A 25,798-nucleotide genomic window follows, 5' to 3' on the forward strand; every position below is an offset into this window, starting at 1 on the left:
GCTTTACAGTTGTGGTTTGTTCGCTAATTTCACAACGTTGATCACCTTTTTCTTCCACCACTCTCTGGTTCAAGTCAGTTACTTTTGATTCTTTCAGTCACCTCCTTTGCTTTTATTCTCAAACATTTTTGTTAGTTTGTTAGTGTATGTATAGACTTTGTTATTGTTAGAGTAAGAAGGAGAGTTCCCTTCTGCCTGCCAACTCATTTTTGTCAGACCAACTTGTTTTATTTCCTCCTTACTCTGTTCTGCATAAAACATGTTTTTGATCCTCCAGGAAAAAATATTCTGGAAATAGCTGGATGTAGCAGCTGGTATAAACTCGCTTTTCTGTCTAGTGTAGATGTAATAATTATTTTCCACAAATTTGCTGTCCCCAAGTTTTAATCTTCTTCCCTTCTGATGTAATTTTTGAGGAGCAACTTTTTCTGCTTTGATTGCTTAACTAATGTAGGTCTTGACTGCTTTCTTATGGCCATATTTTGGATGCACACTGTTTAACCTCTTAGTTAATAAATCCTGCTATGGGCCACCATTCTAGTTGCTTATTTGTACTTTCCAAAAATTAGTGCAGTTTTTTTTCCCTTCCAGTTTCTCTGGCTTGACCTTTGAAATAGGATTCTGAGATTTTTTGTTGTACCAATCTGACTTTAGGGAATGTAAATGCTCATCAGATGCAATCTGGTAATCTGCCAATGATCTCAGCCTTGAACTCTTGAACTTTTCCCATTTTAATGCCCTGTGCCCCTCCTAACTTCAGATCTGGTTTGCTGCTATCGGAAATTGTTGATCCATTTGTGCTGGCTGTGTTCTGAAAATTTTAATCAGTATTAACTATGAATTCTTTCGTCAGCCTTTTCGATATTTGCTGTTATTACAGAATCTTTCCTTGACTGCTACATTTTTAACACTTTTCTGTTTAGCACTTGATTTGGTATTTCTTGCTTCAACTAATTGCAGCTCATAGAATTGTCATCTAATGTCCTCTGTCTCTGCTGTCATAAAAGAGGAATGTTTTCCCTAGCTTTTCTGCTACTTGTACCTATGGGGTTCCTTTTCTTAGGATAAGAGTGTCAAAAAGTGTTCCAAGTTTGGCCATAAAATCCTGCCTCAAGACCCACGTGGTAGCTGTGTGGCTTTAGTGACTGAGCATTTTGTTATTGATTGCATTATCTGTCAAGGGTTCATATCCAGAGCCTTGAAGATAGATGGACTAAGTTGATTAAGGGCCTCTTGCCTCTGTCACGAGAGAGAAAGAAAAGGACAAGGAACCAAAGAGGAGGAAATCGGAAGATTCTCTATTTTCATTGGATCTGAAGATTCCCTGAGTGAAGATGGGCTTTTCTTCACTACTGCTTGCTTTAATTGTTCCCTTAGACACCATTGTGATCTGAGATAAATCCCCTACCAGCAAGCACTCTTCGGAATGAGGAGGTATCAATGTTTTTCCATTCAGATTTTTCTCAGTGCCTTCTTTAGAATTACTTGGGAAGCTTACTGGGAACTCATTGTGAGGGCCTTGCTTAAGACTAAGATAGAGTTTGGTATTATCCCATCCCCCTCTGTTTCTGGAGCAAATTAGATTGACCATCCTCACCACTCTTAGTTCCTTCCCTGACTGTTGTCAATATGTTGGTAGTTTTGGAGCTGACTTGCCTCTTGAAGTCTGAAAACTGTGCAGTAATGACTACTACTTCGCCCCTGACCTCTGCTAACTTGATGTACTGTACTCTTGTTACTTTGGCGGCCAGGTGAGTCTCTGGACAAACTACTTGACGTGACACCGGCTCTTTAGCACGGTGTTCCGCTTCAATGCGAGTCTGTTTTCATTGTAAGGATTTATTGACCTTTTGAGCTGACTACATTGGTTTCCAGTTTGGATCCTTCCACTTAGTATCGAGAGATCTGTCTTTGGTGCTGGCTGCCTTTGCCTTGTCTGGGGGTGGTTCTACATCAGAATCTGATTTGATTGCAAACATATCCTGGATTGGCATTTAGGGCTATGGAGAGTATCCTAGTATAGCCAGTCAAGACTGTCTACACAACTTGTTCATGTGTGTACTAGGCTAATGGCCTTGGAGCCTTTACAAGCCTAGCCCATATGATTACCTTGGCATCATGCCACCTGACCTTAGTTCTCAGTGGCTCTGTCGAGTAGAGCCACTGAAGTGATCCCCGGGGTGAATTTTCTATTTCCCATCCACTCATAAAGATCCATCTTGAAGAGGGCCAGTGAGGTGCTCTGTTTGACATGTATGGGAAGTCTATTCCATAGCATGGGCAGTCTCTGTGTTATGAACTTGTCCATCCAGCACATTCTGTTGATTGTGGTAATGAGTTTGAGGTCTCTGGAGCGTGTAATGTGGAGGGATTGGGATTTCTTTAGATGTAGAATTTTTAACAGACCTGGGTCAGAAATGGCATGGCTTTGTAAGTCCAGCAGAGATCACCTCTAAGTAGGCGATATGAAAGAGAATAGTTGGGGTTTTTGGTGGCCTAGGATCCCCTTTGTGAGGTACTTTTGCGGCCTCTCCAGTTGTTGCAAGTGTCTAGCAAGGAACATGCCAAATGGGGCACTGTACTGTGATTGGCCTAATGAGGGAAGTGTAGAGGAAGGCAATAACCTTTCTTCTTGGATGCAAAACCCTTAGTAATGAAATGTGCCACATAGAAGGACTTTCTGATCACAGTGGCAATGTGGTGGTCATAAGAGAGGTTGCTGTCCCCTCTGCTCCCAGATCTCTTATAATGCCTTCTGTGTTCAGTGGACTACCATCAATGTGGTAATTAATGGGAACCAGGTTTTTCCCAAAAGGGATGATGACACAATTTCTGGCACTGAGCTTAAGGCCATGGTTCTGACACCAGGCGTTGGTCTCAGCGAGACCTTTTCTGTAGGATGTCAAGCATCACTTGGAGAGTTAATATTAGCTCCCAACTTGCAATAGTTTGTGAACTTTATCAGCCAGAGTCCCTTCATCTTGGCCTGGACTTCAGAGAAGAAGATACCAAACAGGTGAGGACACAGGACCGAACCCTGTGGGACTCCACTCGTGACTGGTCAGCAGTCTGACTTAGTCAGCTGCTTTCACACTGTGGGTTCTGTGAGCAGGTTTGCAACCCACCTAGTGATATAGGGGTTGATGCCTGGCTTAGTGAGTTTTTCTATGATTTCCTGAGTGGAGAATGGTATTAGAGGCCTTGGCCAGATCAAGGTAGGCTGTATGAACCACCTTGCCTTCATCCACAGCTCTGGTGACAGACTCAAGGCAGTCGACCATGTTGAGCAGGCAATGATCTACCTTTCACAAAACCAAACTCTGTGGGATCCAGAGTTTGGAGAATTCCCTTATCATTGTTTATTAGGCCCATGATGATGTATTCCATAGCTTTGCATATCAGACTCATCAGGCTAATGGGGCGATAGTTCCCATTGTGTGCAGTCGCCTCTTCTTTGTGGAGAGGAATGACTGTAGCAGTGTGCCATTTTGTAGGGACAAAGACTGAGGTGAGGCTGTGATTGAACAGGGCACACAGGTGAGGTGCCAGTTCACTGTAGTTCATGTAGAACACAGCCAGGGATATTGTCAGGTCCCATATAAGCTGTATTCCTGGCCTAGGACAGTGCTGTTTTAAGCTGTGCAGCAGTAATACTGGGTGCCTGGTAGTCTACTGGTTTTGTGATTGGCCCTTTGGGGGGGAAAGAGAGGGGTAAAGTTGGCACTGAATCTGTCTGCCAGTATATTTGCAGTATCTGTTAGCTCGGTATAGGAGGTACCATTGTGCAGTAGCTCAGAGCAAATCTGGGTATTGCCGTGGAGATTCTTTACATAACTATAGAAAGCCTTGTGATTGTCTTTACTGTCTGCTGCAATTCTGTTTTCATGGCTAGCTTTAGAGGATTTGATGAGGAATCCCAACTTTTTGTTGAGGCAGATAAGAGTTTTTCCAGTCTTGGAACTTCACCGTATTCCGCATCAGTTTCCACCTCCTGTTGTAGAGTTTGTTTATGGCAGGGGACCAACAGATTGGCTTCCTTTTTTTTTGGAGGAGAATATCTTGGTTATGTTGGATATGGCGAGATCCATGCAATTCTGTACGTGTTCGTACAGTGCATTGGTGTATGATTTGATGCTTGGTGCTCATGCAAGTATTCACCATTTGCATGGGTGCCATGAAGTTAGCTACCTCTGTTTTTAGGAGCCCAAATTTAGCTTTGGAGAAGCTTTTCATGGCCATTACCTTTGCGTGGGTGGGAGGATGTGCATTTCCAAGGTGATTAGTTTGTAGTCTGATCTAACCAGGGAGGAGTTTGGTGTAGAGCAACGGTCGCCCAGGTTAGTAATGACCAGGTCAAGGATGTTGCTACCTTTAGTGGGGGCAAGAATGAGCTGGTCCAAGGCATTGGAATTGATGAATTCAAAAAAAATGTTGGGCAAGTGTATTGGTACATGTGTAGTTTTCCCCATTAATGGAGGGGGGTAGTTGAAGTTACCCAGTATGAGAATGTTGGTTTGCACCCTAATATTCTCCAGGGTGCTTAGAAACGTGGAGTGCGAGTCTTGGGACATGGTTGGGGTCCTATAGCAGGCTATGACCTGAATCTGTCTTACCCAATGTTAGCTGCACCTGAAGTATCTCTGATGTGTTATGTTGGGCTACTAGTCTGGAGGTGTGCGCATTCTTTATGAATATGGAAACACCACCACCTCTGGAGCTTGGGTCCAAGTTCTGGAGCCGAAAGATGTCGAATGAGTTATAGCCTGGTAGTGCAGGGGTGCTTTCTGCTACCTTGTACCAAGTCTCTGTTACAGCACAAATGCTGATGTTCTCTATTTTAGAGTGCTTAGAGCTAGTGCATTTTGAGATTTAGACTTCTAGTGTTGAGCAGCATGACCCTCAGATTGCATTTGTTTGTAGCCATTACGGTGGTAATTTGGTGTTAGGAACACAGCCTAAAAAAGGCACTATAGGGGTGGCAAGAGCCTTGGCCGGTATCTGGAAGCCCAGGGGTGACAAATGCAGGCCATCTCTGGCCAAGCATAGAGGTCTGTCTGTCATGTCATCCCAGGCAGACAGATAACTGCATCCTCTTAGAATGACACCAGGAACTTGGCCAGTTGTTGAAATCTATCATTTTCTGCTTTAACTGTGGTATAATTCTGGGCGACGGTAGGTTGCTGCACAGGGTTAGGGTCATACCCGCCTGGGCTACATAATCCGAGAGCTCCAGGTCTCTCCATGTAGTCCAGGGAAGTACGTCTCTGGTCCTTCACACCCACGTGTACAATGACAGTCATATTTTGCCTGTTGTTGAGGGACCTGAGTGTGTGTGCGGTTTGGTGGATCCTGGCACCTGACAGGCAGCTGACTGGTACTTTCTCCTTATTCATTCTAGTGAGTGGGACATCACTGTGCCTCACTATCTAGTCACTTATGACTAGTGTGTTGGGCATGCTGTTTTGCCTGGGGGCTTTGGTTGAGTGACACACTGTTTAGGAAAGTTGTGTGTCTCATGATTAGTGTTGTGTTGTGTGGTCAAGTGCGTCTTTGCCTTGGAGGTCTCTGCTGTTTGGGTAGATTTTATTTGAGAGTCTCCGTGAAGGTGGGTGTGTGGTTTGTGTTTTTATGTGAAGGCAGTGCCTGTGTATTCTGGAGGGCTGTGTGTTCCATGTGGTGTGGTGCAAGTGTTGATCTTCTCCTCTTGACCAGCTATTCCTGTCTTGGCTGGTGAGTGCATGGCTTCCAATGTGTATAAGTGCATCTCTCACAAGTCTGAACGTTGGGAGGTAAGAGGAGATGGTTGTCTGTGTACATGAGACAGTTGCTGCATTACATCAGGTGGTCTAATTTCACCAGGTTAATAGGAGAAAGCACAGGCAACTGACCTTTAGATGTGCCTGGAGGGGGGGTTAGCATTAAGGGTTAGCATTAATAAGTACTGGAGCTGTTTCCTTGTAGAACGTTTAGTGCTGGTAGCACTTTTGTTGTCTGGTTAAGTGCTAGACTAATAAGCTACTAAAAGTACAGGAGAGGAGAGGACTAAGGGAAAACTTGAAGACCAGACTTTGGCACTGCTCAGAAGCTTACAGACAGTCCTGGATACAGATTAAATCTGTATGTGGACTAGACTAAGTACAGGAAAGGCAGGAAACAAGCATTAAATGTGGGCTTTTAAACCAGAAAATTGAGAGAGAGGGAAAAAACTGCTCAAACTACAATTTTTGGGCCAGAAACCACTCCTTTTGTGGTATATAAGCTACCTAGTGCTTACCACTCCCACTGATAAGGTAGAAGGCTTCCCTCCAACACAGAAAGGCTTGGAGGGGAGGGGCTCAGAAGCTTACAAACAGTCCTGGATACAGCAAATCTGTCCTGGATACAGCAAATCTGTGTCTGGACTAGACTAGTTACAAGAGAGGCAGGAAACAAGTTTAGAATATTTTTATACAGAAAAGCAGCTAAAACAACACTAAAAATTCAAGTACAGTGCAAGCTAGCACATTTGAGTTGTCTTTCGGCTTTTCCCGGTTAGGGGTCGTCACAGCCGAACTCCGGTCCGCTAATCATTGGCAGTAGATTTTTACGTGCCGAGTTGCCCATTCACGCATGTTTCCACACAGAAGACGCTCTAGCTGAGAATCGAACAGGACAACGTCTTACTGTGAGGCGACAACGCTACCGCAGCACCACCACCGCAGTCCCAAGCTAGCACATTTGAGTGTGTATTAATGTTAAAGCAAATGCAGTTTAAATAATTGCAGTTTATTTTAACTGTATTCTGAACTGAATTCCGTTATTTTATTCAATGCTGAACAGTGAAAGTGTCAAAAAATACAATTGTCAGCTGAGAAGTACACTCCGTCAGAACACACGGAGATTCTAGCAAAGTTTTTTTTTTTTTTTTTTTGTTTGTAAAGTGAAAAGGGAGAAAGCAGGAATAGAAGCTAATTCAAGGTTAAGAATCTGAGTGGGTTGGTCTTCTCAAATGTTCGCTCTGTATTGAGTAGAATGAGCTAATGATACTAGACTAGGAGGAGTGTCCCAGATCAGATTTACTGTAGGGGAGGCCAGCTGCAAAGCCACCAAGTATAAGAACAAGACACCAATAAGGAGGTGGGGTGGGAAACTATTACAGCTACTAGCTACACTGTTTATTTTTATTTTATTTTGTTTTGTTTGTTAACTGGGGGTGTCTGACTGAGCTGAAAAGGCCATTTTTCAGCAGAGACCCGGGGAGAAAAGCTCCACATAAAAAAATTGCAGATGCATTTTGATATTTAGACATGATCAATAAACACAAAATTGGGCGGCCTCGGTGGTGCAGCGGTTAGCGTTGCTGTCTCACAGCAAGAGGTTCTCTGGTTCGTTCCTCAGCTGGGCTGCCTTCTGTGCGGAGTCTGCATGTCCTCCCTGTGGTCGTGTGGGTTCTCTCCAGGTGTTCTGGTTTCCTCCCCCATCCCAAAGACATACTGTAGGTGGATTGGATGCTCTAAATTGGCCCTAGGTGTGAGTGTCTTCCTTGGAAGGTTGGGCACCGGCTGGCAACTTGACACCTTAAAAATGTCACTGCCAATCATGAGCCGACAGGTGATCAGCTGTGGCCACCCCTAAACGGGAAAAGCCGAAAGTATACACACAATTACAATAGACATGTTTTTACAGTGGTATGCAGCACATCGACAGTTAAAGTGGAACGAACAAACAAAATAATTTAAAAATAAAGGTAATTAATAGATTTGTGGTGTACAGCTGAAATTTGGAACATAAGTAGAATACATACATAGTACATAGGCACAGTACATACACTGTACATTAGCCAGTGTTTGTAAGAGTGAAAATTAAGTACTCTAGGTTTAGTATGTGTACCTTATCCGCTTTCACTAGCCTGGGGAGCAACCATGGCACTGCCAACTTTGCTTGAGATGTTGCCTAATGAGGTTTTTAAAGGAGGCTTTGGACGATTTGTTTTGTTTGCTTGTGGGGAGAGAGATCCATGTTTTAGCCACTGAACTACTATATAGTGCATCTCCAAAGCTATTGTAGCTGTTGGTGACTTCTAGTAGTAGTGTGCTTTATGATCTAAGAGGCCTTTTGGCTGAGTGATGTACTAGGTTTTTGAGAGCAGGACACACATTGGGGAGGTAATAGAATGACAGAGGCAGAGCTGATTGTAGGTTAGGAGGTTGGGCAGTTCAAGCCAATGGTGCTGTCTCAAAGCTGTACAGTGAAGAGTTCTATATGAGCAATTTACAGCAAAGCGGGCAGTTCTGTTATAGCAGGCTTCCATTTTGCTTAGTTCAGTTTTGTTGAGATTAGTCAGAGTGGGAGATGCATAGAGTAGGGTGGATAGAAGTTGGGAGCGAGCAATGGCTGAGCTTGTGTTATTGCTAAGAAATGGTTTGATACAGTAGAGTGATCCCAGTTTGGCATGTAGTTGAATAGTTAAGTTGAGATGACTATCAAATTTAAGGTGGGAATCTGTGGTTATTCCCAATAGCTTAGCCTGTGTCACTGTAGCGATTGGAGTAGCATTTGTGGAGTAGATAGTGAATTGACTGTTATCAGTGTTTTTGTTAGAACTGGTTATAATCATAAGCTGAGTTTTCTTTGGATTGAGGATAAGTTGGGCTTTGGTAAGGTAGTTTTCAGTGTCAGAGAATGCTAGTTAAGTTGTTTGCAGGAAGGTGGGAATGTTTTGTGCAGCATAGATTAAGGTAGTAGTATCTGCATACTGAATGATAGATGCATGCTTTGTGGAGGTATGGAGGTCATTTGTGAAGATTGTGAATAGTAGTGGTCCTAAGATAGAACCCTGTGGGACTCCTATAGTTATGGGCAGCTGAGGAGCGAGAGAATTTTCCCATTTCACAGCTTGGTACCAGTTAAGTAGCTTTGGAACCAGGTAAGAGTGGAACTTAATAGGTGATATTGGTTTTGTTTGTTTAGCAGGATTTGGTGTGAGACTAATGGGCAGAAAACACTACAGAAATGTTCTTCACAGGAGAAAAACGGCAATGAGCCACTAAATTTAATGTTTTAAACAGAGTGCTTTTAACTGCAAACAAATCAGTTATATGATACACTCCTTGGCATGAAATCAGAACAAACATCAGGCCTCTATCCAGACTATGCTACCTGACTAGAACACAGAAACCTCAAAATAAATGCACAGAAAATCACAGGTAGAGCACTCACAAGCAGCAAATACATCTCCTTTGGCATCGGTTCAATTCAGAGATACTGGTCTATCTGCTGCTTTGTCTTTCATTGTGGTTCCCAGAACAAAGTGAAACAGATCACTTCAAAGAACTCATTGCACTGGTCAGATTTCAGAAATTTTGATCAGTCCCACTTGATCCCCTTGGAGAGAACATGTAAGAGGAGACACCCGGACTCCCTGATGGAGTATTTCTCATCAGACACCAACTTGGATGGTAGGGTGTGTTTTTCTTAGTCTATTACTGAAGACACCTCATTTGTTTAAGTCCTTTAATTGGCGATAGAGAGGAGATGTTGGTGTACTGTACTTCCCTCTCAGGACCAGGAAGTGATATTTGAGGGTTATCTTTCTGCCCCCTCTGCCTATTGAGTGGTCCCTCTGACAGATGGGCGTATTGACCTGGTTGGGAGGAGGGTGCGACAGGAACCTGACTCTACAGAAGCTATATTCCACAAGTCTAACAGTATTCTCCAATAACCTAAGTTCAGTCAGAGGGGGAACCCTTATGAAGAGTGATACTGGTAGCAGCCACCAAGAATGAACTCTTAGATGAGTCTTCTGCTCCTCATTCTCCTAATGGAGAATGGATGATAGAGTCGGAAAGAGAGCTTATGCCTCTGACGCTTTTGACTATAGGTCATTGAACTATCTGTTGCGTGAATCATTTCAAAAGGGAGTTGGAACAAATTGATGTTCTTAGTGTTTCACTGTTGCAGTCATTACATTTGCGTTCTATGCCTGCAGGTAGCCCTCAGCCGGCCTGAATACCAGAGTCTTGGATTCCTGTGTCAGATGCTCTGTTCCATGACATCAGGTCGTCGGGGATATAAAACATGCAACCGATGCCATTACATCAGTCTTTCTTGACGTGCGGTGCCGGAAGCAGAAGCAGTTCGCAAGTGCCGTTTGGCTGACTCCTGAAATTTTCATTTGAGTTTCAGAACTGAAGTCTTCAAAAAAACTAAGTACCCTGTTGGGGATCCTTTTTCTTGCTCTTAAACCGATATTGGTAAAAGTTAACAATTGTCTTACCTGTGGAAAGCAAATACCTCAAAAATTTTAATTCGTACTGCATTCCTTGTTTAGGCCCAGACCATGATGTCCCTTGCTGTCGGTTTTGTGCTTTATTCAACCCCCAAACTGTTCGTCGTCCGTCTATTTTTGCAGCAAATTATTTTGGTACTCTACATTTCTGGATAGTTAAACCGTCGGTAAGCCATCCGACTACCGATATTCCTAAAAAACGTAAGGATAAAGACAGAGACAGACCGCATAGGTCCAAAAATGCTGACGCTTCTGATAAGCTAGTCGCCAGTTCGCTGGTACTCAGTGAGGTGCTTTTGCAGCCCCTGATACCTGCTACTTCAGATTCGCAGGCCTCTGCTGAGATCCATTCGGAGTCCGGTATGCCGTGAGCTGCTTCTTCGACTATGGAACCTGCAAATGTCTCTATCTTGGATGGGTCTGGAGCCACTGTGCAGGCACTGGCTTCTGAGGGTGTATTCAGGCCTACAGACTTGAATTTCAAACAGACGCCATCTTTTTCTTCAAGGCCTAAAACTTGACCCACGCCCAGAAAAAAGACGTCCAAACCACATATGCCTAAAAAACAAATAAGAATGGCTGAAGACCTTATTACTTTAATTAGGGGAAGGCAGCCTTCCACCTCTACTAGACCCTAGACCTGATTTTCCTTCTGATTCTTCTGTTCAGGATTCTGAAATGTTTGTTTTTTCTGATTACCAGGATTTGCCCTTTATCTACCTATGAGGATTCTGATGCAGAGGATTCCGTTCCCTCTGCTTCCCCTTCAGAAGATTTTTCTTTTGGTGAAACCTTGCACATTCTTAGGGAGCATTTCCGCTGGGAAATCCAGGATTACTCTGACTCCAAAAAGAGGCTTAGGGAATTTTTACTCCTCCCTCAACACAGGCCTTTAGCTCACCCTCCTGTCGTGGACTTTGTAGATGATGCCTTCTTGGAATGTAGCCTGGCCCCAGACACTTTACCTCCAGCTCCCAGAAAACCTGACTGGTATTAGAGTACCTGACTCTCACAAGTTCCTCTTCACGAATCCTACTGCGGACCAAGAGACCATTTCCCAAGAACCTAAGGGCTTTAAGGCTACTACGGCTAAAAACCCTACCCCCTCTTGATAGAGATTCCAGGGCCTTGGACAGATTGGGTAAGAAGGAATACACTGATGCTACTGTGGCCATTAGGGCCTTCAACTGCCAGTTTCATATATTTTAAGTATTGGCAGCATATTGTGGGACTACTTAAACAGAAAATGATGTTGATTCCTGACTGTGCTGAACATAAAGAATTGCAGGATATAATGCATTCTGCTGAACAAGTTGGTAAACATACTTTGCAATGTGGTTTTGACTCTTTAGAAGCATCTTGCAGGGCTGCTGTCACTGGCTCTGTACTTAGAAGACATGCTTGGCTTAAGGAGCATAACTTGCCAGGTCATATTAAAGCTAAATTATTGGATGCTCCCTTAAACCAAGACTGCCTATTTAGCAACAAAGCAGAAGTCGTCCTTAAAAAGTTGGAGGAAAAAGCTAAATCTATGCAAACTATTAAAGATTTCCTGCAAGTACAGCCTCCCAGGTTTAGTAGGCTTTGGTTTTCTAAGAAATGGTCTGCTCCAGTCTCTTCCAAACCTTCTCAGTCCAAACCCAGGAAGAGCAGACCACCTAGGATACAGTCTCAAGGCACACAGGCTAAACAGCGGGGGGCTCCCACTTCCAAAGCTGGAAGTAGTAAGACACCCCCCCCCTATGGAAAAATGTCACAGTGACTTAACCTTGAACATTCCAAGCCCTGCTCAACTGCCTGCTCCCTTAGGGGGAAAGATTGCCCTGCACACAAAAAAAACTGGGAACTCATTACCCAGGACAAATGGGTTTTAAATAGTCTTCCAAGGCATAAACTAAGAGGTTTTCCCCAGGTAAAGGACAGGGTATCCACTTTTCAAGCTTGACTGTGGGGAGTCCTTGTGCAGAATTTGTCCAATTGGTAGTTCTGAGGGGAGGCAGACAGATCCATCCCTGGAGTCCCCCTGGTTGGCAACCTTAGATTTAAAGGAAGCTTATCTGCACATTCCAAAAAGGGAATCTTGCAGGCAATACCTACGCTTCAGAGCAGGCTCCATGCACTATCAGTTCTCTGCACTTCCCTTTGGCTTATCTACTGCATCCAGGGTATTCACAAAGTGTCTAGCTCCAGCCATTGCATTTTGCAGGCAGAGAAATATTCAAATATACCCATACCTGGACGATTGTCTAATTCAGGCAGAAAGCCAAGACATGCTATTAAAACATCTGGCATTTGTAAAGAAACTTCTAACCTCACTGGGGTACACCATAAACGAAAAGAAATCTCATCTAGTACCCTGCCAACAAATTGTATTCCTTGGCACAAGCTTGAATACAACTTCCCAGATGGCTTACTTCACTCTAGAGAAACAAGTTTGCCAGCTTACTTCAGACTACTGGCCACAAAGACCCAGCAATCTTCAAGAAAAATCCTGCAAGTCCTGGGGTTCATGGCCTCTTGCATTCTACTAATTCCATATGCAAGACTGCATACGAGGAAACTACAATGGTATCTAAAAAGCCTAAGGTGTCAACATTCTCAGGTCCTGGAGACAATGATTCCTATCATTCCTTGTATAAAGACAGAGTTCCTTTGGTGAGCAGCGGCCTGCCACCTAAACAATGGGCTCCCTTTCAGTCTACCCCCTGCCGCCCAGTCCTGACTACAGATGCATCAGACTATGCATGGGTGTCCTCACTTGGGGAGGTGCATTCAGGGCAAATGGAACCCAAGTCAGATGCCCTTGCATATCAACCAAAAAGAAATGTTAGCTGTACAGAATTCCCTGACAGCTTTCAAAGACGATATCCTTCCAGGACAATTATTGGTAGACAGACAACACCACAGTTATGTGGTACATAAACAAGCAGGGGGAACCCACTCGTACCTTCTCTGCATACTAGCCATGGCTCTGTGGAACACAGCCCTGTGCTACCAAGTGCACCTACAAGCTCAATTCCTGCCAGGCAAGCTAAATTCACTGGCAGACGACCTAAGCAGAAATTTCATGGACCAACACGAATGGAAACTGGATCCAAAAATATTCAACCTCTTGAGGAAAAAATGGGTGACTCCAGAGATGGACTTGTTTGCCTCCCCTCAGAACTACCAATTGGACAAATTCTGCACAAGGACTCCCCACAGTCAAGCTTGGAAAGTGGATGCCCTGTCCTTTACCTGGGAAGGCCTCTGTTTGCCTTTCCCCCTCTGCCTCTCCTCTCAAAGGTTCTGCTAAAGGTCAAACTGGACAAGCCAAGGACAACACTGATTGCACCAGACTGGCCTTGCCAGCACTGGTACCCTCTCTTGCGCAGTATGATACTGTTGGATCCGTGGCACCTACCTCAGACACATTCCCTGCTGTCCCAGCTGGCGGGCCAGATTCTGCACCCTCAGCTTCAAACCCTGAACCTTGCAGCCTGGCTAATTCCTTGAGCTCTCCAATAGCATCCCTCAGTAAGCAGGTGCTAGATGTCATTCTGGAAGCAGGGATACCTAGTACCAGAAAATCCTATGCTGAAAAGTGGAAAAAGAGTCTGTTCCTGGAGCTAGACTCAGGGGATGGGCACTACGGTGCCCAGCTTACCTCATATCCTTCAGTTTGTTTTTCTTTCGTCTTTTCCCGGTTAGAGGTCGCCACAGCGGAACTCTGGTCCGCTAATGATTGGCAGTAGATTTTTTATGGGTGCCAAGGTGCCAGCTAGATGCCCAAACTTCAACGAAGGCATGCCCATTCTACGCATGTCTTTCGAACGCCACTCGACCACGGGGAGGACATGCAGACTCCACACAGAAGGCGCTCCAGCCGAGAATCTAACGGGAGAACCTCTTGCTGTGAGGCAACGCTACCGCTACACCACCGCGGCTTGTTCCTCATATCCTTCAGTACTTACAGAAATGCTCCACAAGGGCCTCTCCTTCTCGTCTATCAAAATTCATGCCTCTGCCATTTCAGCACATTATACTACTGAACCACTCCTCTTCTGTCACCTGCTGTTAAAGCAATTCCTCAGAGGGGCTAAAAATTTGAGACCCCCCCACCCCCCCAAGCAAGCCCCTACTCCAGCCTGGGATCTTAACTTTGTATTGGAAAAGCTCACTCTCCCTCCATTTGAACCAGCTCCAACTGCAGAGTTGAAATTCCTTTCTTGGAAAACAGCCTTCCTTCTAGCCATCACTTCAGCTAGAAGAGTGTCTGAATTACAGGCCTTTATGGCAGTGGAGCCCTTCATTATCTTCCATGCAGACAGGGTTTCCCTTAGGACAAATCCTTCCTTTATGCCCAAGGTGGTGTCGAGTGTGGCCCGAAAATCAGTCCATTCATTTGCCTACTTTTTTCCTGAATTCACAGAACAAAGGAGAAAGAATACTGCACTCTTTGTACGTGCACAGACAACTTAGATTTTATTTGGACAGGACTAAGCCTCTCAGAAAATCTGAACAGCTGTTAGTTGGCTTTGCTGCTGGGGCAGAGGGGATTGCCATTTCAAAGCAAACCATTTCTAAGTGGATAGCCTGTTGCATTCATTTCTGCTATAAGCACCATGGAAAACCTACCCCACAGGGGATTAGATCATATTCCACCAGGGCTGCATCTACCTCTACAGCCTTTCTCAGAGGAGTCCCTACCAGGGACATCCTAGAAGCTGTTACCTGGAGCTCTATACATACCTTCACCAAGCATTTCCACATGCCTATTTTTTCTAAATCCAGAGCTGGTTTTGCCACTGCAGTTTTGCAGGGCTTAATAGCTGGCCCTAATGCTCTAACTTCCTCCTCCTTTCCTTAGCTTTGGTAATCAACCCAAATGTGATAACTGCAACAGTGAAACATGAAGAACATAGTACAGTTGTGTACACTTACCATAAATGTAGATGTTAGTGTATTCACTGTTGCAGTCCTGGTTACCCTCCCTCCAACCCCCTGACTTCTCTTGGCACTACCTTTCCTTCTCGTTTGGTTTATTTGAGCTTTCTAGTGTATTTGCTTTTTGTTGGGGGTTTAACATAACATATAATTGCTTCCAATTATGGGGGCAAGAAAAACTGATGTAATGGCGTCACCTGCATGTTTTATACCCTTGACTTCATGGAAGAAGAGAGCATTTGATGCAGGAATCCAAGAGACTGTTGTTCAGACCGGCTGAGGGCTACATGCAGGCAGATAACCCAAATGTAATGACTGCAACAGTGAATACACTCTAACATCTACATTTATGGTAAGTGTACACAACTGTACATTTTTTTTGTGTGTAAGCTACCATTGCAAGACTCAAAACGGCTAGAGATGACATTGGAGACAAAGTTGAATATTACAAACCTCTTAATATGCTTGCTGCATAATGCAGCTGTTGGAGTGGCTAAGACTGCAAATGTGGGTTTCAGTATTACACCACACTTTGCTCAGTTTTTGAATTTGCTAACAACATTAAGGCATCTTCCACCAACACCCGATTTGATGGCACTGTGCCCTCTAGGTATGTGATGAAGGGAAAAATATGATTGTGGTGGGAATGGAAAGACACAAGGTCCTGTCTGTTGTAGGAGTTGAGATTTGATAGCTCTGTCCAACTTTTCAGCTGGAAACAGAAGTGCTTCATGTGGTTTAGAAAATTCCAGCATCAGTTCTTTGATTCCTCCTCTGACTGGGGCAGCCGCTAAAGAGGGGGCTGCTTGAATGGATGCTGAGCAAGAGGTCACGGAGATCCACAGAATCTTAGTTTTCACAGTCCCTTCTTAGAGAAGCAAGACCTGTGAATCTGAAGGCTTGCCCAACTTGTCCATCTCCAGAGGGGTCTCTCTGTTTCTCCATTTTGTGTGTGGCTAGCGATCATGCAGAATAAATAGGTAAGAGAGTGGGCATCCAGAGGCTGTGCTATTCCCCTTGCTCTTCTACTGTATATGATGTGGTCAAAAAGGAAAACTTCTATTCTAATTCAAAAAGAGCCATTCAGGATGTGTCACCAGAGTAGAGAGGGTCATTAAATTATTCCAGAGTAAAAGACCTCAGGCCAGTTCTTGATCTTGGCAGCATAAGCCAGTACATCAGAAAGACCCCATTCAGGATGGTCTTGGTACAAGATAGTCTAACTTTTTTCTGAGTTTGAATAACTGTATTTGGTCCATAAACCTCCAGGTTGCTTACTTTGACAAAGATTGCAAAAGAATCCAGGAGGCTCTTGTACTTATGACAAGGATCCAACCACTGTCAGTTCGGAGTCTTGTCCTTCTGTCTCACAACAGCTCTCTCAGTATTCACCAAGTGAATGGCAGTGGTTGCAAGCCAAGGGAGTATGTGTTTTCTTGTACTTCGATAATTAACTTTTTGGTGCAACAAAGATTGTCCTTACTATCAGCCAGAGTTAACATTTTATAGTTCTGTCTTTTTTTGTCAGTCTGCAAAAGTCACATCTACACCCTACACAAGGTCAGATGTATTGGATATTGGCTAGATACGAAGAATACAAAGAAGTCTGCCTACAGAAAGATTTCTCACTATCAAAACAGCCATGCTTGTCCTACCACAGCAATACTCCCCTCTAGCATATCTGATTTTTTGAAGCACCTTTTATGGTAATGGTCTTGCATGCTATTTTTTTTACACAAGAGCGTTCTCTGGTGGTTGCGTTTATCGTACTGGTCCAAGTTGTTAGACCCACTGTCGCTTCTTATTCATTTAATACCAGCATGCAGAACTCACTTAAGTTATTGGCTGAATTGTCCATGCCTTATAAGTAGACCTTATTGCCATCAGCAGGAGTAGTTAGCATGGATGCCCTTTTTTGGGGGTAAGGGTGGGGCATTGTGAGGGAAGAATTTTACAAGGAGCATAGACGCACAGAGGCCAAGCTTCACATCAGTATCTTGGAGATGAATGGTCGTCTTAGTGTTGCAGGAATTCCAAGAACTTCTTCCATAGGGGTGCGATTTCTGTCCAAACAGACAACACTCAGTGGTTTGGTACATCAACAGATAGAGAGGAACCAAATCTCTCTCCCATTTACAAAAAGTGGAAGGATGTATTGAAATTTATTCCTTTGGATGCCCCCACATCACATGTTTTAATGAACAAGCAAGTGATGTTGGAGTTCTTAGCTGTAAATTTATGAGGGAATTCTCAACATGGGTACTTAGTTGAAACTTCTTCAGTTCCCCTTTTTTCGTTTATGTGCATTTCTAATTTTAACCTATGTGTGCACTTGAAAAATGTGGTAATATTTACATTTGTTTTATAATAAATCTTATAAGTTGTTTCATTTTGTTGGCCCAGTGATGCAGTTTTTAATACTTCTGTTCCTCAGCAGTTGCATCTCCAGTTAATTTTCTGATTGTGGCTACTTTGAGTTTGCATGTCCTTCTCCCTATGTCCATGTTGGTGTACACTGGTGTCTGTCTTCCTGACACATTCAGAAGATATTCCAGTAGCTGAATTGGATAGTCTCCAAATTGCTTTTTTGTGTTTGCATGTGTACATCTTTTGATGGACTGGTGTCCTCTCTAGGCTTTGTTCCATGGCTTGCATGCATTTAGTGCTAGAGTACACTGGCTTTTTTTGCAATTCTAAAAATGATAAACCAGACATGAAAAAAATGAACAAATGAATTTTATTTCATCACTGAAATGTGTGGTTAGATTTTATGGAAAGAAATGGGTGACTGACTTGATATTGAACTTGAAAAAATCCAGCTGGAGAAGATAGGGAGTGGCAGGGTGTATCCCTGCTCTCACACAAATGAGCATAGTATTTATGGGAAGGAACAACTGTGATTGTGGATACTCAAAATTTGAGCATGTGTTTCTTAAAGGACCTTGGTGTTTGTTAGGTTATGTTGTGGGTCATAATTTTGGGGGCTGCAAGGAACATGGCACCTTGTAAACTTGGTTATGAACTGTATGTATCTGCTGAACTTAAGTGGACTGTGAACCCATGCACTGAACTTCATTCACAAGATGAGTAAGTATAGTGAGTGCCTATGAATCTGTTCTTTTATATTGCTAGAAAACACTAGTTATTGCATAATATTGAGTATTTTTCTTTTTGTGTTCTTTAGAAATGTTGACCTGGATTTTTTTTTTTTTGCAGTTTCATCTAACATGGCAAACCCCAAAGAGAAAACCCCAATGTGTCTGGTGAATGAGTTAGCCCGTTTCAACAAGATTCAGCCAGAGTACAAGCTTTTGAGTGAACAGGGTCCAGCCCACTCGAAGGTAAATGGCCATACAAGCGATGATGATGGATGAAGAACATCAGCACTTTGTAGTTCAATGTAAATTATTTCCAGAACTGACTCATGAGTACAGTCTGTGACTTGAGAATTCATTTTCATATTCACACAGTTGTATCGTGACAAATGGACAATTAAGAAAAGCTCTTAATCTTTCTGGTATTTTTCTGTTGTGAATTTAATAAGCTGCAGTTAAAGTAATTTTAGAACTAGGATGCCATCTTCAGGGAGCGTTATTGTACAAATAAATCCTTTTTATTTATTTTGCCATTGTTTACTGAGGTAGTCCAACTGGGTTTGGAAAATTAACACATTTTCTGGAGAGGCCAAGGGACAAAAGCTCCTTTAATCAATTATGCAGTAATAGGATCATAGGAGTTTGCTAAGTCAATGGTCCTAGAGCCATTTTAAGCCTAACCATTCATAGGTTGGTACTAGGCTGTCGTCCCTAGGGGCCTATAGGTTCATAGGTTGGTACTGGGCTGTCTGCCTGAAGGCATATATTAGCCCAGCCACGTTGTGCGGTATTCACCGCCCCTTTAGTAGTTCCCTAGACCCTTGTACTAACAGCTAGTACCCTTGGTCTCTATCTAGTAGTGCTGTTGGTGTGATCCCCGGTGTGAACTTTCTGTTACCCATCCACTCATCAAGGTTCCTCTTAGAGTGATAGTGAGGGGCTCTGTCTTATGTAGATCGGGACCCTGTTCCATAGTAAGTGAAGTCTCTGCGAAGGGAATCTATCCCTCCAGCATGTTCTATTCATTGTTGTGTTGAGGTTTATATCCCTAGAGCATGTAGCTCAAGTAGATTTGGTTTTGCTAAGATAGAGCATGTTCAACGATTCTGGGTTGGACATGGCTCTGTATGTTAGACAGAGATCGCCTCTGAGAAAGCGGTATGCAACAGAGAACAGTCTTAGCTTTTTCAATCATGCTGCATAGGGCAACTGTTTGAGGCCAGTAATCCTCTTGGTTAGGTACCTCTGTGGTCTCTCCAGCTGCTGGAGATGTTTAGCCAGGTGCATTCCAATTGGTGCATTGTACTCAATAATGGGTCTGATGAGGGAAGAGTAGAGGGGCACCATTACATCCTTAGTTTGATGCTAACTCTTTCGTGATCAGATGGGTCACATAGAAGGATTTTCTAACCAGTTTGGCAACATGGTTATCAAAGGAAAGCTATCTGCTTGGGTCCCGAGATCCCTTATTTCTTCTTCAGATTTCAGGGGATTACCTCCTATGTTGTAGTTTGCGGGTACTCTGTTTTTTCCAAAGGGGATTACTACGCATTTTTTTTGCATTTAGCTTGAGACCATAGCTTTGACACCATGCATCAGTCTCATTTAGGCCCTTCTGGAGGATCTCCATGTCGGCTGGAGACTATTATAGCACCCAGTTTGCAGTCCGCAAACTTAGTCAGCCACAGCCCTTCCGTGCTTGCCTGTACTTCTGAGAAGTATATGCCAAACAGGAGGGGCCCCAGGGCAGAGCCCTGAGGCACACTACTCGTTACTGGTCTGGATTCGGACATAGATCCCGCTACTCTTATTTTATGGGATCTGTCTGACAGCCAGTTTGCGATCCATCTTGTGACATAAGGGTTTATGCCCAAGCTGGTGAGCTTATCAATAATACCTGAATGGGGAATGGTGTCAAATGCTTTAGCAAGGCCAAGGTAAGCCGTGTGTATCTCATTTTCCTTATCTATAGCCTGAGTAACAGTTTCAAAGAAATCTACCAGGTTCAGGAGGCATGATCTGCCCTTGATGAAGCCGAACTTTGTGGGTTCAGCGACTGGAGGTTCCCAGTCTCTCCATTTATGAGTTCCATAATGATTCGCTCCATAGCTTTACAGATCAGACTGGTCAGGCTTATTGGTCGGTAGTTCCCAGGGTCAGTTGTGGTCCCACCCATGTGTAGCGGGTCCACCGTTGCCGTGCGCCATTCTATGGGCACATATCCTGTTGTCAGGCTGAGACTGAACAGGGTATTAAGTTGCGGGGTTAATTCCTTTTGGAGCTTGTGTATGACACAGCCTGGGACACCATCTGGTCCCATGGAGGCAGTGTTTTTAGCTTTAGATAGAGCCTTGTTAACCAGCTATACTAGCTTAGCCATAACAATTCCCTGGCTATTTATTCCCGCAATATTTATTTCCTGGACCCCTGTGTAGCAGGGCGACTGACGTGATGCCCGGGGTGAATTTCTTTTCTCCTATCCAGTCGTCAGGGTTCCTTTTGAAGAGGGCCAAAGAGGTGCTCTGCTTGATATGTATGGGCAGTCTATTTTAGAATTTGGTGAGTTTCTGGGTTAAGAACCTATCCCATCAGCATGTTTTGTTTATTGTGATGACAAGGTTTAGATCCCTGGAGCGTGTGGCTCAGAGGGAATGGGATTTCTTTAAGTGTAGCATGTCCAACAGCTCTGGGTTTGACATGGCCTTGTATGTTAAGCATAGATGGCCTCTGAGTAGATGATGTGCGGCAGAGTATAGCTGGAGTTTTTTAAGGCGGTCAGCATTGGGCATCTGCTTTAGACCTGTGATTCATTCAGTGAGGTATTTGTGGCCTTTCCAGTTGTTGCAGATGTCTTGAGAGGTACATACCAAACTGGGACTTGTATTATATAATGGGACTAATGAGGGATGAGTACAGTGGGACAATGACCTCCTTTTTCCTGGATGAAAAGCCCTTAGTGATGAGGTATGCCACATAGGATTTCCTGACTGTTGTGGTGATATGGTTATCGAAGGTGAGACCACTGTCCACCTGTGTCTCAAAGTCTCTTATCACACTTTGAGTTTAGTGTACTGCCACCTATGTGGTAATTCACGGGTACATGTTTTTTCCCAAAGGGGATAACTATAGATTTCTTGGCATTGAGCTTGAGCCCCATGGCTCTGGCACCAAGCATCTGTTTCTGTAAGGCCCTATTGTAGAGTATCCACATCATTTGGGGATTTAGTAATGGTTTCCAGTTTGCAGTCATCTGCAAGCTTTGTTAGCCAGAGTCCTTTAGTGTTGGCCTGTACTTCAGAGAAGTAGATGCCAAACAAGAGTGGTCCCAGGACTGAACCCTGAGGTACTCCACTTGTCAGTTGTCTGGAGCTGGATTTGGAGTCAGCTACTTTTACAGTGTGTGTCCTGTCAGTAAGCCAGTTGGCAACCCAGTGAGTGATATAGGGCTTAATGCCCAGCTTAGTAAGTCTATCTATGATTCCAGAGTAGGGGATAGTGTCAAAGGTCTTGGTGATGTCCAGATAGGCTGTGTGGGACCTCCTTACCCTCATCTATGGCTCTGGAGACTGATTCTAAGAAGTCAGTCAGGTTCAGATGACAAGATCGGCCCTTCATGAACACAAACTGGGTGGGGTCCAGTGTTTGAAGGTTGCTAATGTCTTTGTTTATACGTTCCATGATAGTAAGTTCCATGACCTTGCAGATCAGGCTCGTCAGACTGATGGGGCGGTAGTTCCCGGGATCCAAGGTGAATCCCCCTTGTAGAGTGGTATAACTGTAGCTGTGCGCCACTCATTGGGCACGAAGCCTGAGGTGAGGCTATGATCAAACATGACACTTAGGTGAGGTGCTATTTCATTTTGTAGTTTATGTAATACACATCCCGGGATGGCATCTGGAGCCATGGATGCTGTATTCTTAGCTTTGGAGAGTGCGTTTTATACCTGTGTGGCCGTTATTACCGGAATTTGCTAATCTTCTGGTATTGAGATGAGCCGTTTAGGGGGGTGAGAGGGGGGTGAAGTTGGCACTGAATTAATCTGCCAGGATATTCCCAATATCCTTGGGATCATAGTATTAAATGCCATACTGTTGTAGCTCACAGTAGATCTGAGCATTGCCATTTAGATTCTTGACATAGTTATAGAATGCCTTGTGGTTGTCTTTGCAATCTTTTGCAATTTTATTTTCATAACTAGCTTTGAAGGATTTTATGAGGGATCTCAGCTTCTTACTGAGGCTGGTAAGGGAGTTTTTTGCATCCTGGGATTTTCCTCTTTCCTGCAACGTAGCCAAACTACGGAACAATCTTCCCACACCACTACATAATATACCTAACCACAACAATTTCAAATCCATGCTTCTCTCCCATCTCCCCTCCAAATGGGAATGTCCTTCACATGCTCCCACCTAAAACTCCCACACTACTAACTCCACACCTAAATCATAATTTCTTTGCCTACTGTAACTTAATTCAGAGATCTTGCTCAGAACACCTTTTCATAAATCTTTTGCATGCATGCCTCTGGCCTACCTTACTCATTTTCTAAAACTTTCATTGTTTGTTTTTCTTATCCATTGTACCCATAATATTGTTTTCCTTTGTAATATTGTTAATTTGTCTCTCTTTGTATGTATTTGTATGTCTGTTTGGGGCTTTTCCCCTCGGGTCTCCACTGAAAAAGGGTAATTCTTACCCAGCTGGACCAACCCGGTTAAATGCAAATAAATAAATAACAGTTTTTCTCTTTTAGTAAAGTTTGTTTATGGCAGGGGACCACCAGATTGGCATTATATTTTTTGGAGGAGAGCATCTTGGTTCCATTTGGGATGGCACGGTTCATGCATGAGTGGATGTGCTTGTACAGTGACTTAGTGTAGAATTCAGCAGTCAAACTTTCAATTCCCGTCTACATGGGTGTCATGAAGTTTGTCACTTTTGACTTGAGTAGCATGAAGTTGGCTTTGGAGAAGTTTTTATGGAGGTTTCCGTACTGGAGGGTGGGGTGGGATGTGGATGTTAAGGGTGATTATCTTATGGTCAGACCTGACCACGAGGGAGTGACCAGAGGTGTGGAGCACTGATTTCCCATGTTGGTATTGACCAGGTCTAGGATATTGGAGCACCTGGTGCGACTATGGATTAGTTGATCCAGGGCGTTGGAATTTATGAATTCCAAGAACCATTGGGCAGAGGTGTTGGTACACAAGTAGTTTTCCCAGTTATTGGCAAAGTAGTTGAAATCACCCAGTATTAAGTTGTTAGGTTGTATCTTAATATTTCCAGTATGTTTAGAAAGGTCTACTGAGAATCTTGGGGCATGGTGGGGGATCTGTAGCAAGTTACAATTAAGATTGCAGTCTTACCTAGTGTTATCCAAAAAAGAAGCTAGTTGAGGCACAACACGACAATGAGAAGCTGACCGTTTATTGAAAGTAATGATAAAAACTGTTGAGTAAAAGAAATGTTTCAGTAAGCACTTTCACATTCCAACTGAATGCTTCATCAGACTGTTTAGGTAACTGTAAGTGGATTCTCTCTAAATACCTTGTCTCTCTCATTGTTGAACCAATTACATTCATTGCTCATGAATAATAAAGCAGTATGACATCATACACCTGTAGAAAAATATCCCCCTATTGTTTTTATCGCATTTCAAAAACTACTAATTGGTACAACTTTAAAAACATAAATACATAACACAAGCATGTGCCATATAAATATAATGTCTATATATGCTATACAGTGATAAAAGTGAAACCTAAAGCCATATGTATATAAATATATGTATAAAAACTGTATAAAACAAATGTATATACATGTATGAATTATGTGAATCTAAAATCTGGAACATATTTACAGAATAAAATGCAGATTTGGGAAACAATCTGTGGCAAAAAACATTAAAACCATTCTATCTTATATGCTATATAAATCTATAATAATGTCAGCTTAACTAATGGATAAATACCAAAGAATCTTTTAGCATACATAAAAACTAATATATATGTATAGGATCCATTACTCAGTGGATGTATAGCAGCATCCTATATTAAAGGCTTCTGGAAAAGATGGGCTTAAGCTCTTAGTGCTTAAAGTCCCTAGCAGCCAAGAAGGGTTTCAAAGAAACCTTGTCATTGAGCCCTGAGCCTCTGTCTGCTTGTAATCTCAAAATCCATCTGATTTCCCTTTGTTCCGTTAGTTTTAATAATTACCTAGCCTAATGTTTTTATATACCAACTCAACTGCTATAAACTTAAAGCTATGTGTTGTGCCTTTATTCATTATGTGTTTCGCTAAGGCATTGTTATCGTCTTATTTATGGCATATATATGTTCCGTTACACATTACCTTAATGTCCTGTTGGTCATGCCTACATAGAAAGATCCACATTTTATACATATAGCTAAGTAGATCAAATCCTAGTGTCTTACAATCTGCATATAAACTGAAATCGTATTCACACACCCTGTGTCGGGGTGACAAAAATCCCGGTACATGCGAGGCAGAGCACCTCGCTGGCCTTGTTCAAGAGGAATCTTGACCAATGTATGGGAGATCGCAGATATACCCCAGGGATTACTTCAGTGTCACTGCTTGACAGAGGCACAACAAAATAATAGGCATAGTTTTATTCAAACTAAAGGGGTGGCGAAAGCCACATAACTATGGGCTAGGCTTATAAATGCCCTTGGGCAGATAGCCTAGTATGAACCTATGAACCTAAAACTTGTTGTTTAATATGTAGCAAAATTGATTACATCTACATGCACAAGTTCCTTTCCTATCAGACTCAACATGTTTCTTATTTTTCTCATAACATAATAAACGTTTCAGTGATTTTGTGTTCTTGAATTTGGGAGTGTCCTCCACTAATTCATGTAGTTTCTCATCTATGGTTGGAATATTCCAGTTCTTCATAAAGATTTCTCTAATTTTCTTATTCGTGAACGGTATCACAGGCTTGCTTAACTCTGTTTTATCTCTTTCTCTATACTTTGTTAAAATCATGACCACCACCATAAATGAATGGTTTGTTACATTATCTTTAAACAAGAAATCTGTTTCTTTTCTATCCTCTTTCTTTAAATTCACCATGTAATATGGTAACCGTTTCTTGAAACTTGGTGTCTTGGCTGGTGAGTCTGGATGCTCCTTATTGCTTGTCGCTTCACTATGTTGCTATAGACGTGTGGGATGCATGCTAGTGCGTTGTAATATTTAATTTTATTGCACTGTTTTCTACAAAGCTGTGTTTGTATAGTACCTCCTTCTCTTATTAAAAGAACATCTAAAAACTCTATCTTACCTAGTGTTAGCTGCACCTGGAGAATTTTAGACGTATTGTGTTCGGCAACTAGCCTGGTGGTGTGAATATCCATGGTGAATATGGACACTCCTCCACCTTTAGTGTTTCGGTCCTGGTTTGGTGGCCGAAAAGTTTGATAAGAGTTTTAGCCTGGTATTGCAGGGATGTTCTCTGGAGCCTTGAACCAGGGGGTTTCTGCA

At 43.1% G+C, this 25,798-nt stretch overlaps 1 protein-coding gene across 4 annotated transcripts in view; it reads left to right on the plus strand.

Annotated features, from left to right (window-relative positions):
• The window catches only part of STAU1 (staufen double-stranded RNA binding protein 1), a 2,205,075-nt gene that overhangs the window by 259,431 nt on the left and 1,919,846 nt on the right, over window positions 1-25,798 (plus strand). For all 4 annotated transcript variants that reach the window (XM_044089934.1, XM_044089936.1, XM_044089933.1 and 1 more), the window contains exon 3: window positions 18,410-18,534. In XM_044089934.1, the coding sequence (XP_043945869.1) occupies window positions 18,410-18,534 (125 nt within the window). The remainder of the gene's footprint in view (window positions 1-18,409; window positions 18,535-25,798) is intronic.

The sequence above is a fragment of the Protopterus annectens genome, chromosome 12.part0 (assembly GCF_019279795.1).
Source record: "Protopterus annectens isolate FY-2018-M chromosome 12.part0, PAN1.0, whole genome shotgun sequence".
Classification (NCBI taxonomy): domain Eukaryota; kingdom Metazoa; phylum Chordata; order Ceratodontiformes; family Protopteridae; genus Protopterus; species Protopterus annectens.